Source organism: Manacus candei, unplaced genomic scaffold (genome assembly GCF_025592945.1).
Source record: "Manacus candei isolate 608988 ecotype Guabito, Panama unplaced genomic scaffold, ASM2559294v1 h1tg000003l, whole genome shotgun sequence".
Taxonomy (NCBI): Eukaryota; Metazoa; Chordata; class Aves; order Passeriformes; family Pipridae; genus Manacus; species Manacus candei.
Window position 1 is genome coordinate 6,596,305 of NW_026138051.1, and position 15,859 is coordinate 6,612,163.

Below are 15,859 nucleotides of genomic sequence, written 5' to 3' on the forward strand. Positions count from 1 at the left end.
CTGAATAGACAGTATGGGGAGAGAAACCAGGATAGTTATTTACATAGATGTGGTATACTCATGGCAAAAAGAAAGTCTTTTAAAAAATGGAACAACAACAAAAAAAAAAAAAAAAAGGAAAAAAAATCAGGAAAGCAGTAGTTGAACAGCCTATTTCAATGCCCAAACACATGCAAGAGTGTAGCTGTAACAGAAATAGTCTAAAGACAGTTAACTAAAGGTGGCTACTTAAAACTAACATTACTACAGACATTTGTACGTGAATCTAAAGACAGATAGCATGGAAGAAGTGATGCCACAGCCAGATATATTATTCTCTCCCTTTCTAAACAATAGGGTGAAAATAACAGCTGCCTCAGATTATAATGCTGGCCAATAAATTCTGCCTCAACTTCAAGAGCAGTAACTTAACAGATTTAGAACTACAGTATCTACTCAAGACATCATTCAAAACAAACACACCAACCAGTCACAAACAGTAGTGTTAAAGTTATACTTTAATGCAATGAAGATATCCCCTCTGACAGAACCTGTATTCTTCAAAGTGTATCAATTTTTTTTCAGGATATCACCAGTGACTTCTTTTGCAAGATGAAACAGTCGAGGTTTAATGGCCAGTGGTCCCTTGCCAGGGTTGTAAATGTTTCAGAGTACAGGGTTCTATTAGTGCAATTCAGGCCAACAGTTATTAACCACATACATCAATCATGTAATTATTCTTGACAAAGTGATTAAAATCTGAGAAGTTTTAACTATTTTTTAAGAATTTGTATACAACAGTGAAAAGAAAAGCTGAGCTTGGGTCACATCTGTACTAAATTTTACTGTGATGAAGGCAGAAGGAAATAGGGATCTTGAGGAAAAACACTGATAATTTTCTTCTGAGAAAAATTTTCTTCAGAGTTCCAAGAATATACATCCAAAGAGACCAAGAGTATGTTATTCTTCCTCTGTAAGGGGTACGGATTTCCCAAAGCACCTGAAATCCCTTCAGAGCTCAGTTATTACGAGCTGCTCCTGCCAGAATCCCAGGCACCAAGCTTGTATGAGATCATATATTAGGAACTTACAACCCAGTTGAGACTTTGGACTTACACCTTTTATATTGTGATCAACAAATCCCATCAACTCAGCAGCTGCCAAAGTTCTCTTTTAAAAGGCCATGGACTAACCATATGTAATAACTAAAGAACAGCTTTTTAAATCAATTTATTTAATTTTAATGGGTAGAACCTGCTCATCAAAACCAGCATAATTATTTGCAGCTATTTTGAGGGGAAACTGCAAAGGGACTGTTCTGTGAAAAACAGTCCCTTCCATCTTAAGCCACGTGTTTCTATCACAGCCACACATACAGTTGTACTGCAGCATGATGTGCATGAAGGAATTGATTGGGCTGAAAACCAGCCAAGTTCACAAGGAAACTTCTTTTCAGTGAGATCAGTTCAGCCCCATAAGTGTCAGAGGAGAACAGGAAGACCCAGGTAAGGGAAGGTGTGAAAGCTGTTTCAGCAGCAGTGTGTACCACCACTTGTGCAAAAGCACTGCAGTGCCGGGCTAAGGGCCCTCTCAGTGACTGAGATGCATCAGGTTTGCTCCTGTGGCCCTCCTCTCTCAGCCCTCATCAGCTGGAGCAGCTGAGATTCACTACCACCATAATGCCCCCCTCCTCCTCCTCCTTCCCAGTCTTTGTCAAGCTGATCTTATCAGCATCTTCTGATCTTGTTTTCAGCTGAGATAAAACCAGCACAATAATCTACAAGTCTTACTGGTTTGTCTTAGAAACTGCTCTGAGTGCAGCATCTATCATGTTTGCTTCTTTAGCAAGCTTTTACTCAGGAACTTGCTTTTAAGCATCAGAGGATGTTCACTTCAAAAATGCCAGAATTTAAAACCCAGTTGCTTAAGTGAAAAAGATACACTTACACTTGAAAAGTGAGAGCAATTCCTATAAGCACCTGTATGTAATAGTTTAATCATATAGTTCAGCTTTAATACTCTTAACAAATCCAGTTCACTACTGAGATGATTACTGTGAGTAACAGCAGATTGGCTCCCAGCTGCAGTCAGTTTTTACTGACTACTACAGTAAATTCCTCTCCTTTCTTCATTATACCATTTTAGGTATGCTTGAATTTTACACTGCCCACTTTACATTTAAGTTTAGTAAGGTGGGTTTGAGCAGGGGAAGAAAATTTTAGTGCACTGCTTTTTGTCAGCTGTTGTACTATGGATTTAAAAACAAAGAAAGCTTATAGTGCTTTGATTCTGCTAGAGATAACACTACTCTGCTACTGATGCTACCAGGGCATGTGGCAGAGGCAGAGCTAAAGAAGAATCACTGGCAGTATGGAAGCAGTTAAGTGAGAGCTGTGGCTCCCTAAAGCAAGAGAAGAAAATAGTTTTCCTATTTGTTATGGTTGAATTTGTGTGGCTTTACCTGATCTGTTAAAATTGGGATGTCCTAAAGTGAATGCTAGGATGCTTAGGAAGAAGGCTACTTTTGAGTCTCAAAAGAAATGCATCAGGCTCTGCTAAGCTGAACAAAGCAGCACTTCTCAGTTGACTTAATGCAAGTGGACAGTGGCTTGGATGCACACACTGGTTTAGGGCCAGAAGTGAAGCCCAGTGGAACAGAAAGGCAGGGCTCAGCTGAGTGCATCAGACCAGGCTTTTCCTGTCTTCCCAATAGAGAACCATGTTCCATACCCCTGACTTCCAGTGGTTCTTCAAATACATTTTCACGCTTCTAATGGGAGAATCAAAGAGGAGAGATTAAATAAACAGCTCTTTTTCTAACGCTCTTCATACACCAATTAGGCAAGAAGCTCCAGTTCAGAGATCACTGCAGAAGGAAGGAGAAACACCAAATACCAAGTGGCAAATACAAAGCGAAAGCCTGAAACTTGTTGTAGCAGCAATTTACACACTCAGTTGGAATAAAGACACTATTTGCAAGAAAGCTGGATTGAAGATAGTATTGGATTTGGAAACTTGGATCAAATGTATAACCAGGTGGTACACTGTGAGGGACCAATCATCTTAAGACAGCCCTTGATGTCTTGTACTAGTAAAGGAATCTAGAAGAAGTTTAAGGCTGTTAAAAACTCCAAATGAACCAAAGTGACGAATTTATAAGATAAAGCGTTATGGATGTCAGTGATAGAGAGCTCTTGGGGTTCTCCAGAGCTGAACTGCTGAATCCAGCAATGCATCCAATACTGAGGGTTTGTAATTACAGGGCAACAAACACAACGAGGTGTGTGCACGTATGATCAAACCAGTTCCACTAGCAACATATCCTACCTAAGAAATATGGGCTTTGCTTTTCATTGCTCCTTTACATACTGTACATGATGGTCTGCAAGCTTCAGAAAGACTGTTTTAAAAAAGCCTGTCTGGCACGCCCCAGGATTATGCTGTGTTTACCTTGGTTTAGGAGGAAAATGAATCACAGCTCCCCGATTTCAAAGTGAATTTTCCACTCTAAGGATGAAAACTTGCATTATATCCACACTAGCCAGACAACAGCTACTTGCTCACTGAATTCACAAAATAGCTGTGAAAAGTCAAAAAAAAAGCCAGCTTTGAATTACAGAAAGGTTTTCCAAAACTGTACCTGCTACAACTGGACTGGGAATAGAAGCCTGATGTTTAAGTGCCTTCAAACTGAACCTGAAACAATCTGTGACTAGTGTTAGGATGCATCTGGTTTGGGCACCTGCAGATCCTCTAGGATCTAGGCACCTAGATCCTCTAGGAACACATTAATCAGGTTCGTGTTTGGCCAACCAAATGTAACTCAGAAGGCTTGCCATGAAGGGAATACTGTTCTTCACTAGGTATGTAAACTGGGAATATACTCAAAGAACTAAAGTAAATGCCAGGCAATGACCTCATCTGTCAGGAGCTATCTGGATGGCAGGTGTGGCATCAAACATTACCTGGAATTTTGGACATGTGCCTTGTTTAACCTCAGCCAATAGTGAAATTCTGCATCAGCATGTTACAGTGCCAGTGCAGTGACTGATTATTTTGCATTACTTGCGTTCATTTAAGGTTACACTTGTTTATGCAAGTCAAAAAATCACCTTTGAAATGTGTCAGAAATTAATCCAGACCACTGAAGTCCTTCTAGAACATTGCTAAGGTTTGTAAGAGGTTTGATAAGCTGGGCTCATCAAACTCTGTTATCAGTTCTGTTATCAGTCCTGTTATCAGTCTTTAAGAAGACTTCATTGTATCTCAAGCAAACTGTTTACAAGACTGAGAGTGGAATTGTTTCTGGCAACCCTTGCCCCTTGCAGTGATCACATCACATTCCCTGTGACAACAGCAGTTACAAGGGAACTATTTAGCCACAACTTAATTACAACCAGGCTCCCACAGTTGAGAAAAGGCTCGATTCAGGCAAGTACTGAGCTGTGTATCTACAGTGCATTGTAACTAAGAAAGATGCTGGGCACCTCCTGTTTCCTCAGTGGGAAAAACTGTAAAACAATAAGAAATAATTGTAACAGAAACATGAAAGATATACTGAGCACAGATATACTGAGCTCAGGCAATGAGAGTGGAAGTCAAAGCTGCATGGAAGCAGGAAACCTCAGAGATGTCAACATGTAACTCCTGGCCTTAGGACACTGCCTGGGCAGATCAAAACAGCTTGTTGCACTGAATGAGGCACACAGAGGTGCTTTTTGGGTTGGGGATGGTTTTTATTTTGCTTGGTCCAAGAATACACGTTTGGTCATTAACCAGCTGCTTACTCTGGTGACAGCTACATGTGTAGGGAGAGCTCTAGGTGAATTTTGTCACTTCTGTGGTCCAGCTCACATCTAGACAGCAACAGCAAACACCTTTGCATACAGCTGTACAAATTATGAGGTGAAAACCAGTGCAAGTTTAGAACACATTAGTGAGCATCAATTACTTATGAGCTGGCAACACAACAGAAGAGGGAAAACAACCCACACTCACTCTATTTTAAGTTTCCACTGAAGCATTACCAGCATAACCATTATTGTACATTCCACACCTTAGCTTGTCAACACAAAGTAGTTAGTGTAGGCAGGCCTGGGCAGCAAATAGGAATTCTTTCTATTTTACTAAAATTTGTGTCTTTTCTATTTTTATTACTGTCAGATAGCTGGAAAAATTTTTGCCATCATTCCCTCCTCTTGAGAAAATAATATGAAATTCTGTACACTGTTGGATGGAGCAGCCAGTTTGACTCAATACCTTCAACTGTTAATACAGCTGTGCTCTTTGGTGCATGCCCACACTACAGTCAAAGAAAATAAGATATGAACAAGAAGCAAAAGCTATCATCCACAAGCTTCAGTTATCTGAAGTTAGCATATGGCTCAGTGGTTTGTGGGTTAGTCTGCCATTAAAAAAAAAGGAAAAAAGTTATATTTACCTTTTCACCTTTTACTCCACTGCAATCACATTTGGACAAAGATGTACATCCATGGCAAGCCTTTAAAGACATAAGAAATAGAATATGTTTTTAATCAGCATAAGACTACATGAAGTCTTTGACAGTCTCACAAAAAGTTAGAAAGTTAATCTAAAATGTAAGCCTACAAAGTTTGTCCTCTAGCCATTAAACACATGTTCAAAGCAGACACAGTTAACTGAAAGTTCAATCACCTTTGGTAATATATATGTTTATTTCTAAGTATTTTACAGTTAGTCCTCCAAAATCTTAGACTTTTACATTTATGCTCAAATGCCATCTGCTCTTAGGGCAAGGTACAATGCAACACCTATGGCCAAAGGGGCCAGCACTTCCACAATCTTCAGCATGTCCCCAACAGAGAAGAGCCCAATTACACCTCCCACCAGTAGATGTCAGGTTTTGCACGAGAGTTTCATCAAGCCTAAAACTTATGAGCATATTTGTGATAGTTATTAGACAAATACTTACTAGATAATTCTTCCCTGCACAGATAAGTTAGTGAGTAAAGACTTTTTCAAAACTCTAGATTTCATGTAGCTGCACTCAGACTCCAGTGCAAAGCATGGCAAGGCAGCTACAACAGTCTCCAGCATAAGGGGACTGTCAGTCAGATTTTAAGGAGTCAAAGGAGGGGGATATAGTAGCTTGGTCACAGAGAAAAATCGAAGTTAAGTAACTTTTCCATATATTCTTCCACCTCCACCCTAACAGGGGATTCTCAATGGAGCTCCACGTTGATTTCAGAAAGTAACAAATGTGTTAACAAAAGTGAGATTTCTATAAGAATTTTTTTTGGTAGAATGCCTCTACATAATATATAGGATCATCATTTGTCAGACCTTTTTATAGTTTTAAAAACCACAAGCCACATTAGAAGATAAACCCTGAAGTATTTCAGGTAGTGTAACTTGTTCTGAGAACAGGTGCAGCATTGTATTAAAAACATACAGAATATAATTTAAAAGTTTAAAAGTTTGAAAAGCTGGGCATTTGGGGTCCTTCCCTCCAGTAATCTACAGAGAACATTATGTACCAAGTTTCAATCAAGCATGAAACCAGCCGGTGTGTCAGATCTAAAGCACACCCACACTTGAATTCTAGTCTTCATTATCATAGAAGCATTTAGAGACATGACCCATCACCTACCTGGCATTAGGAATGTCCTGGCTCTCGGCCTAAACACACTACACCAAGCATCAGACTCAATACAGTGAAGCAGCTTAATTCACCTGGAGCTACAAAAACCCAGGATCAACTAAAGCATCTTGCAGCAAAAGGCAGAGCTCTAAGTACAGCAGCAGTGGTACATGACATGACCAGCCTGTCTCTCCACATCTTCCATTTGGCTTTTGTAATCAGTTTCTTGATTTTATGTACATGAAACCTCAAAATTCTTAGTTAACAGGGATTTACTGAACCATTTCCTAAATTGAAATTGAACCATTCTAGCCAGTTCAGGTTTTCAAAGATCAGACTGGACAAAGGCCTGAGTAACCTGGTCTGACCTCATGGCTGTTCTGCTTTGGAACAGGGGTTTTGGCTAGATGCCCTTCTGATGCCCCCCTTCAATCCAAGTTATCCTGTGAATTTAGTATCTGATCCCTTTCGCTTTTAAAAATGGATTCTTAAAAAAGCAAGTTCCTTGGGAACCAGTTTTAGTATTAATCTCGTTAACAAAGCTTCATTTAAAAGGGATTAACCTTAGTTACATGCAATATTCCCTCACCTCACAGTACAAGCCTAACACACAGAACTAGCAAGTTACCTGGCTTGCTGTGCCACAGCACTGATTCCTTACTATGAGGACAGAACAGTGAGAGCAACATGGAAAACCTTTTCTGCCCCCAAGAGGTGGTGGTGGGGGAATAAACTAACTCAGTACTCATCAAAACCCACCAAAAGCTGTGGTAGAACACACATAGGCTACAACAGCACATACTTGAAAATCATGATCAAGATCCTACACAATAAGGAGGATTTATTCGGATTGTCTAATAGAAAAAACTCATTTAGTCTTCCTTACAGCTTCTACAGAATGTTTGTAATAGAAATTTTCTAAGCTTCCAGGTACCAGCAAACTGCTGGGGTAAACAGGGAGAGAAAATGATGGTATGAGACGACATTGCCTCTTCACAAAACAAGTCTGATGTATGCAATGCTGTGAAGGTGAGCTTTCAGACAGTGAAGCTCAAGAGTCTCTGCCCTCTGCTACTGCATCTCTACAGGAAACCCACAGTGATTCTGGCAGCATCAAGACCACATGAAAAAGACCCAATTCATAAAGCAAATGAAATTTTGAGATAATTTGGTATGGAAGGAATCACGCAAAGCAGGGCAACTTAGGGCAGGTTGTACAGGTGCTTGCCCAGCTGCATATTGAGTAACTACAGTGGTGGAGATCCCACAGCCTCTTTAGCCTTTGATCTGGTGTCTGATTGCCTTCATGGTGAAGCTGTTCCTCCACAAAACATCTCACCGGAATTCCCTGTGTTGCAACTTGTATCCATTAAAACAGTTTCCTGTACAGAGTTTTCGAAGAACATGCAGCTCTCCCTCATTCTATTTGCAGTTAAAACCACCCAAAGTGCTTTGATTCAATCAGTGCAGGGGTTCTTTTTAAACCCGTGACTGTCTCCCAAAGCAATTTATATATTCAGACTGGATTCCTTATGCTTTGAGTGGCCTCTTAACATACACAATTAGCCCGTCCTGAAGAGTCAGGAGTACTCACTGAATCCTTTTTGACAGATGGTTTTGGACATCCAGTTCAGATGCATTACTTGCAGGAAGGAAACACAGTCTTTCCCAGACAACAGTGAAGGGAAACTACAAGTCTGTAATCAGAAAACTCTGCAAATACCCCCTGTAATCAAATGATAGTACATTTTTGGCATAAATCCTGGGAACATTTATTCACCCACAAGCTTATCAAGAAGTACTCCCCCAGCAGAGTCACTTATCTTCCTGTACAAGAGCTGTATTTGGCAGATTGTATTTCTTATTTGCATCAACCTGTACCCCCACCAAACTAAGGGATTTTTAACTAAACAGTTTGAAGCAAAACTGCCTTGAGAATTCTTACTATATCAATTCATGCCACTTACAGGTCATATTGCTGTACAGCTTAAAAAAACCCAAACCAACAACAACAAAGCAAAACATGATGGCACAGAAAAAAAAAAAAAGTTTAATGACCTACTCTAAGTGAAAACTTTCCTCCTGTTTAGACTTTTCAGTAACCTCAAGGCCTTTTTTTACTTGGCAAAGCAGGCACAAAAGTAGTGCAGGAGACTGCATACTGCACAACAAGCTAGTACAAGTTTGAAAGCCACTCAGCAGCCACAGGCTAGAGATTTTTGATGTCACAGAATCAGTTGTGTATCTCATATTAATGCAAAGAAAATCCTGCACATGAACAATAACTTATCTACAGCTCAAGCGAACAAAGAAAATGGATACAATGACAACATTTCAAGAGTAGAAAAAGCTAAATTAAGAGCAAGATTTAGATGGTTACAATCAGTAAATTGCCCTTAGTAACAGCTTAACCACCACTAGTTCTGAAAATTAAGTGACTGACTGTGTTTTCAGATACAGAAAATTAAATTACTCCAAACCTCAGGGGGTCTCCAAGTTACACTTGGTGCATATATTACAGGTTGGGAACCCGAGGAAGTCTCCTCCCTTGTATTAGGCAGCCAGAAGCCTCCAGTAGCAGTTCAATTCCTGGCTCTGGCCAGTAGGACACATTGTCTTAGGTGACAGGGAAGATGATCAAACATACTGTATGTAATAGTGAGTGGTTGCTGGATCATCAGGAGCTGGTCACAATCTGCACGTCTATTAAAATCTTTTAGTTTTCAACTATGCAAAGATGAACAAGAAATCAAGGCAGCTTTTAAGAGCCAGACTGGAACTGCTCAGATTTGCTTCTTACTATGTACCTGTTGCCTCCTCTTCACACACCTCTAAAGATGAACTCACCATCATTGCCATTTCCTTTGCTGTGACTTTTCCATAAAAAGACACAACCAGAGGCTCTAATTAATCTATTTGAGTTTAGCTAATCCTTTCATTGGATTTTCCTGACAGCTTCTACCCCATTGAATCTGTGTGTGGAGAGCAAGTTCTTTTCATTAGTATATAAAAGGAGGGATGGTATTGGTTTACTGGTCAAAGGATAATTCTTCCAGAACAAGCTCAGTCTTTTGTGTCTTACATGGACTGAAGAAAACTGCTTTCAATGCCACCAAAAGAATGGAGTTTTGTTTGTTTGTTTGTTTTCCAGTTTGAAGAAAAAAAGCACACTCTTGGATGCAGGTTTCTCAGTGAAGTGAATAGTCTAAGTTATCCTCAGATTTTGTTTTGGTTAGAAGCCTGCCTTACACATTAGGCACATATTACCCTCTGATATTGGTTACAAGGCAACTTCAGCATATTCCACATTCTCCCCCCTCCCAGCTGCCATTCACAACAGTACTGGACAAAATATTTCTAAAAACTAACAGGTAGATGAATGTTCTTCCTCAAGAGAACAGGAACTTGAGACTTTACAACACTGTGAAGGGAAAAAGAAGTGATTTGCAATTACGTACATGCAGCTGCAGGGAAACTTAACAGTTAATTGTGTAAGGTAAGGTAATATCTAAACCCCCACACTAGAGTATGCATCAGTACTTAAATAATGTATTAGTATTTGAACACATAACAGGATTTTAATACCCTTTTCATGGGAAAGATTACAGAGGTGGGGAGGGAAGCCAGTCATTCACAGACCTTGACACTTACAAATTAGAACCTGGCAATCAAGAGGAGGTGCAGCTTCTTACAGAATCACAGTAGGTGACTCAGTAAGGTGCCTTTGCAAAATATCAGTAGTTCTGACATGACCCAAGTTGCTTACAACTGACTTCTCAATCCAGATATCAAACAACTGGATAAGAGAAACAAGAAATAGTTTGAACATTTGCATACTTGTGCAATTTCTTTATTTTGACATCCTCCTTCTGCATAATTTTATCATGAATTCAAAATTTCCTATTTGTTAACCCATCCCATTTCTAGAAGAGCATAGAGACATTACTGAACCTCCCCAGCAATGCAGTTTGTACTAACACACCACTTGCTTTTCTTGCCAGCTCCATTCTGATGGCAGCAAGAGGTCAAGTAAGCATCAAAAAACTGATTGTGTACAGCCACTGATTTTAAATGCTGATGTGTCCTGCAATGCATTAAGACCCCCTCAGAGATTTAAATGACCACTAAGCTTCAGCATGCAACAGCACACACCAGCTTCATAAACAGATGTCCTGAAGGAAACCAGGCAGTTATTTGACACCACAACATTGTCAGCTACTTCATTAGGTGAGAATAGTTCCCTCTAGCAGGGAAAAGACGCACAGAAATCACGGAAAAAAGTTCTGCCCCAAACAAAGTTGGCCAGAATTTGAAAGCAAATTTAAAACTGCAACAGACTCTGATGACTGGAGCATAACTCAACTGTGGAACAATATTCCACAGTTTGAGAGGAAGGAGCAAAGACCAAACAGCAAAGGCTAGAAAAAAATGTTAATATGTACTCAAGTAACACTATGTAGAATTGCTGTTTGGTCCCATATTTGCATCTTCCCATACTTTTCTCTAATGACTTCACTAGGATTTATTTGCATACGTACAATGAAGCCTTTTGATAGTTTGGTTTTACTAAGACCCCCATTCACTAGAATGGTCAAAAGAAGAACCAGCCATAAAACCCATTCAAAAGCAATTCATCTTTCAGGGTTTCCATGCAGCACACAGTCCATCTCCCCTAACAGTTCCTGAACCTTAAACTTGCCATTCAATCCCATCCACTTTTTCACAGATACAAGTAATAAAAGCACTTCTGATGTGGTTACAAGTCTTTCCACTACCTGCAGCAGGTTTAACTGCACAGCTGCTCAGGCACTGAATTGCTGTTGTTCAAAGATATAATCTCAGTTTGAGAATGGACACATAGAAGCTTTATATTTTCCTTTCCTTCCAAGTGCTATAAAAAGGTAATAGAAAGAGCACTTGCTTCTAATAGTTTTAAGATTATCAAGCACCTCAGGTCTCTCCCTTCAGTATTTACCAGCACGACATGACCAGCTCCTCTAGTCAGCAGGTTGATCAAGTAATGAAGTTAACACAGTACTGCTTTCTTTGGAGAGCAAAGAAAAAAAACTTCTAGCACGTTATTCATCAGCCCCACCAGCTTTGTATTGCCAAAATGGAAGGGGGAGAGGAGTTACCATGTTTTTGAAGTCTTCTAGTCCAGAAAAAAAAAAAAAAAAAATCAAACAGGACTTCACAATTCACCAAGTCTGTCTCTAGACCACATATTTGGTAAAATAAAGTTATATCTTGGAATTCCTATAATAGCTACATTTACTGAAATACATGCAACCTCACTGCTGAGGAGCAGTTTAACAATATTTTGTACTTCACAAAACCGTGGAAACTGCAGATTCTCACGCTGCTCTTGCTCATGATTTAAGGCTGACAGAAGAGAATTTTAATGGTAGAGACTGCAATTGCCTGTTGGACAACTGTGGAAGACATATTCCTAGAATAAAGCTTATATACAGTAGACAAATTCTGCACCTCACAGTTATTCTAGCTGCTATAGGAGTTGCCTAAATGTTACTAACATCACCCTCCACATTCAAGTATGACAGCTTACCAGTCAGGAGCATAAGTTTAATGTCAGAGAAAAAAGGAGCATAAATACTGGATAATTCCATCAACATAAACAGACTCTGTTGTTAGAAATTCACTCTGATTAAAAATCAGTAAATTCAACACATAGCAAAGCACCAGTTACAAATGCCTTTGCTGTGGGAGGATGAAGGCACTACCCTTTCTCATGCAAAAGTCACAAACTCAATTATTCATACCCCTATTTATAACAGAAATTAAATTCAGTCTTTCAGTTCCAGTCAGACAAAGGTTAAGCTTTATTTTGGTGGTGGTCCTGAAGAACGTCCTCATATTTATTACCCTGCCAAGATCTGTGTAACCAAACACCTGCACAGTTATCTAGCTAAGGATTTACTACTCGTCCAGGTCAAAGATTTCACTATTCATCTTCAGCCAGTTGAGTTTCCTTTCACTTGCTTGGACAGAAATATAACCAACAAACAAAAGCTTTTGTGGGGATTTGACAAGCTGCTATTGTGAGTTCTAATTATGATTTCACATATATGCTCTTTAGGCTTAAAGAGGAGTACAAATCTGCAGGTAACAATTTATTACTCAAACACCTGTGTGAAGTCACCTATGGCAGCAAAGCCATCACAGCTCTATAATCCAAATGGCCATTCTTTTCTCACTCAAGTACTGCATTTATGAGCAGTAACATTGCTAAAGCAATGAAGCTGAATTAAAAGACTATTAGATGCCCTTTTAAGGAATTATTTCCCTCAATCTACCTAAAGATGCAAAGAGAATAAATTTTACGGTGTAAAATTTAAGAGTCAAAACATGTTTGCAGAAGTTCTTGACCAACTTTTTTTTTTTTTTTTAAGTAAGAGAACTTCTGACATGTAATTTAATCTGTTGCACCTTGAGGCACTATCTTTCTTTGAAGTCTGCACAATACAAGACCTGTTCAGACTTGCAGAGGAAGCTCTTAGCTGTAGTAGCCACAGTTCTGGTCACTGTGAATGAGAACACAAGAGGTGGGTTAAAAAAAGATTCTTAAACACCTGATGAATAAATAGCCCTTCTTTTTCCTCTTAAGGCACAGCACTAGGTGTTTGTTATTTAGATACCTGAAGAGCATATACTATGGTAATAACATGAAACATAATTGTAAGAGACCCACCAAACCAGTTACTGTACTCTAAATGACCGCTCTGGTTATATGGAAAGTTTATTAAATAATAATTTTTCTTTCAGAATACAGTTAGCATGATTTCACTGGAATTAAAGGGCTACCTGAAAAGCCCCAAAATTATAAGCAAGAAAACCTTGGTATGACTACCTTCAGAATATGCAAAAATTGAAACAACAGGCTGACAACTCTTCAGGACATTAAGAAACTTTGAGCAGGCAGTATGGGGAATAGAGTTAGCCCTTGCAACTCACAGTAGCTCATTCTCACTTTCTACAGAGCCTTCCATCTTCAAAAATGATTGTTGGGCCTCTGCTTTAAGGAGTGCTGCCAGCCTTGCACTCAAGTGTAGGCAGGGAAAAGGACGTGGACAGTTCTCAGCACTGTTGAAAACTCTGTGGCCTGTTGGTGTTACAAGACAGAGAATGGGCTCCAGTGCAGTATATTTTACTGGGTGAGACACAAAGAAAGCAAAATAATCATATCAGCTCCACTGCCCTTCTCACAAGCATTTCAAAGCTAAAATTAAAGAGACCTGAGAAGCCAAGTACTTCTGTCCTAATGAATGCAAATTTCCAAAGAGCTCCACATCAGGCTGTATGAATTGCCAAAAAATCTCCTTTAACAGCAACTCAGGTCAAGTACTACCTTTATGCTGCCATCCAGGGGCAGCACCTTACAAAGCATCTATGTTTAGATTTGGCAAGTACATCTCCTGGTAAACAGTGCAACAACAAGCAAAGAGCATTAAAACAGAATGTAAACTACCAGGTGGTCTTCTCAGCCCACTTCATCTCCAAGTTAATGAACTGACAGATGCCAAACACCACATTTCCCTTGTCAGCAGGCAATGCAACACCTGCATGAACCTCCAATATACAGTGTAAACAGAGAAACATCCTAAACAAGGTAACTCTGGTTGGCTTTTCAGTTTTGGAATGGGAGGCTTTGGGGATGGACAAGTTTCACAGCACCTCTGTAGGCAGTCTACACTACAGCTCATTTCAGTTCAAAACGCTTAGCTCTGAGTGCAAGCCATCCTTTACTTTTTATACAGACCATAAATGAACTCCTTAAGCACATACATAGTTAATGAGAGGAATGGTTAGTTTTAAGCATGCCCCCATCTTTGCCTGTGCAGCTACACCTCTCTGCCACTAACACCAGCCCTGAGACACGAGCATGGAGCAGCAGGCAGGCAGTGGCAGGGCACAGTGAGCCACTTCGCTTTTCAGGAAGTCTCAGTTTTACTTTTATTTTACACACAAGTCTCTAATCACCAGTCTCTTGGGGCTTCCTAATTTTTTCCAGCTGCAAATAAGAAGTGCCATATGGTACTCATTACAGGTTAAGATTTACTAGTCATTTAGGACCTTTCCCATGTGACAGGTGTTAGATGTTGCCACTTTCTATAACCATGTCCAAACGTAACACAAACCCAGACCAAACTGTCAGGCATATAAGTCTCAGGTATGCTTGCAAGTCAAGTATTATACAGTCATAACACCAGTCATTATGGCACTCCATTTTTAGTCCGTTCCTGGTTAAGGAAATGGAATAAAGTCACAAGCTTCAGATTAATTCCCCAGAAAATGTCCTGTTTCTCACCTTCCTCTATGGATGCATCTAACATGCAACAGAGGAAACTTCATATCCAGAGTCCTGTTAATGGATGTCAGTCATTTGTCACTGACAACTGCACCTTCAAGTGTCAAAAGCATGAAGCAGACCACACAAGAACATAAAACCCACTTCTTCCTCGGAGACAGGAGAGGCAAAATGGAACAGCGTTTCAGGTTAATCTAACCCCACTATGGTCTATCTTGAAACTACTGAAAGCACCAAATTAATACCAAAGATGAAGCAAGTATACATGCTAAAGAGAATAGAGACTCTGCAGAGTTATATTGCATTGAGATGTTATCTGAAGTACACACACCCTCTTAACTGCCAGAACAAGACCTAACTCACTTTAAGGCTTGGTGGGTGTCTGGGGGATTTTTTGTGGTGGAGGTGGTTATCAACTCCATTCCCCTTCAGTTCTTGGACCAAGTATCATAGCTTCAAGGTTCTTCTAGCTAAAGCTGTTTTATCATTTGTTTATGCCCGTGGCAGCAGCACACTCTGTGTGTGCACTTTAACACCTAAAGAGAGCACTACGGGCAGCACTTTCTCTGTACCACTCAATGCTAAGAAAGAGCTGCTCTCCAGCCTCAGGTAATCAAAGCTGAAAAAGTAAGTGGCACTGAAGAGAGCCAAGTTAAACAAGGAAGCAATGGAGACAAAGCAATTGTCCTAACCCTGAAAGTCAGAGGCACTTGTAAAACAACAGCATCAGGGCCTGATGAGTTGGGAAGCCCTTTTCTTTTACCCACAAGCTGACAGAAGTTGAATATTTAGTGAGAGCTCTCAGATGCCTGTTCAGGAACTCACATACTTAACTTCAGCAGATACAGAGTACCCTCAGTGTTAGCCTCTCAAGTTCATTTATTTAAGCCCTGGCTATGCACTAGTAATGGCTCAGAGTCTCTTTAGAGCACTGT

The 15,859-nt window shown here is 39.9% G+C and overlaps 1 protein-coding gene across 3 annotated transcripts in view; it reads right to left on the minus strand.

Moving 5' to 3' along the window:
* Positions 1-15,859, minus strand: part of COL4A5 (collagen type IV alpha 5 chain) — an 80,799-nt gene that overhangs the window by 55,180 nt on the left and 9,760 nt on the right. For all 3 annotated transcript variants that reach the window (XR_007904450.1, XM_051786974.1, XM_051786992.1), the window contains exon 2: positions 5,420-5,479. Coding sequence is in view for 2 of the 3 variants with exons in the window: in XM_051786974.1 (XP_051642934.1) it covers positions 5,420-5,479 (60 nt within the window). In the remaining variant the exon portion in view is untranslated. The remainder of the gene's footprint in view (positions 1-5,419; positions 5,480-15,859) is intronic.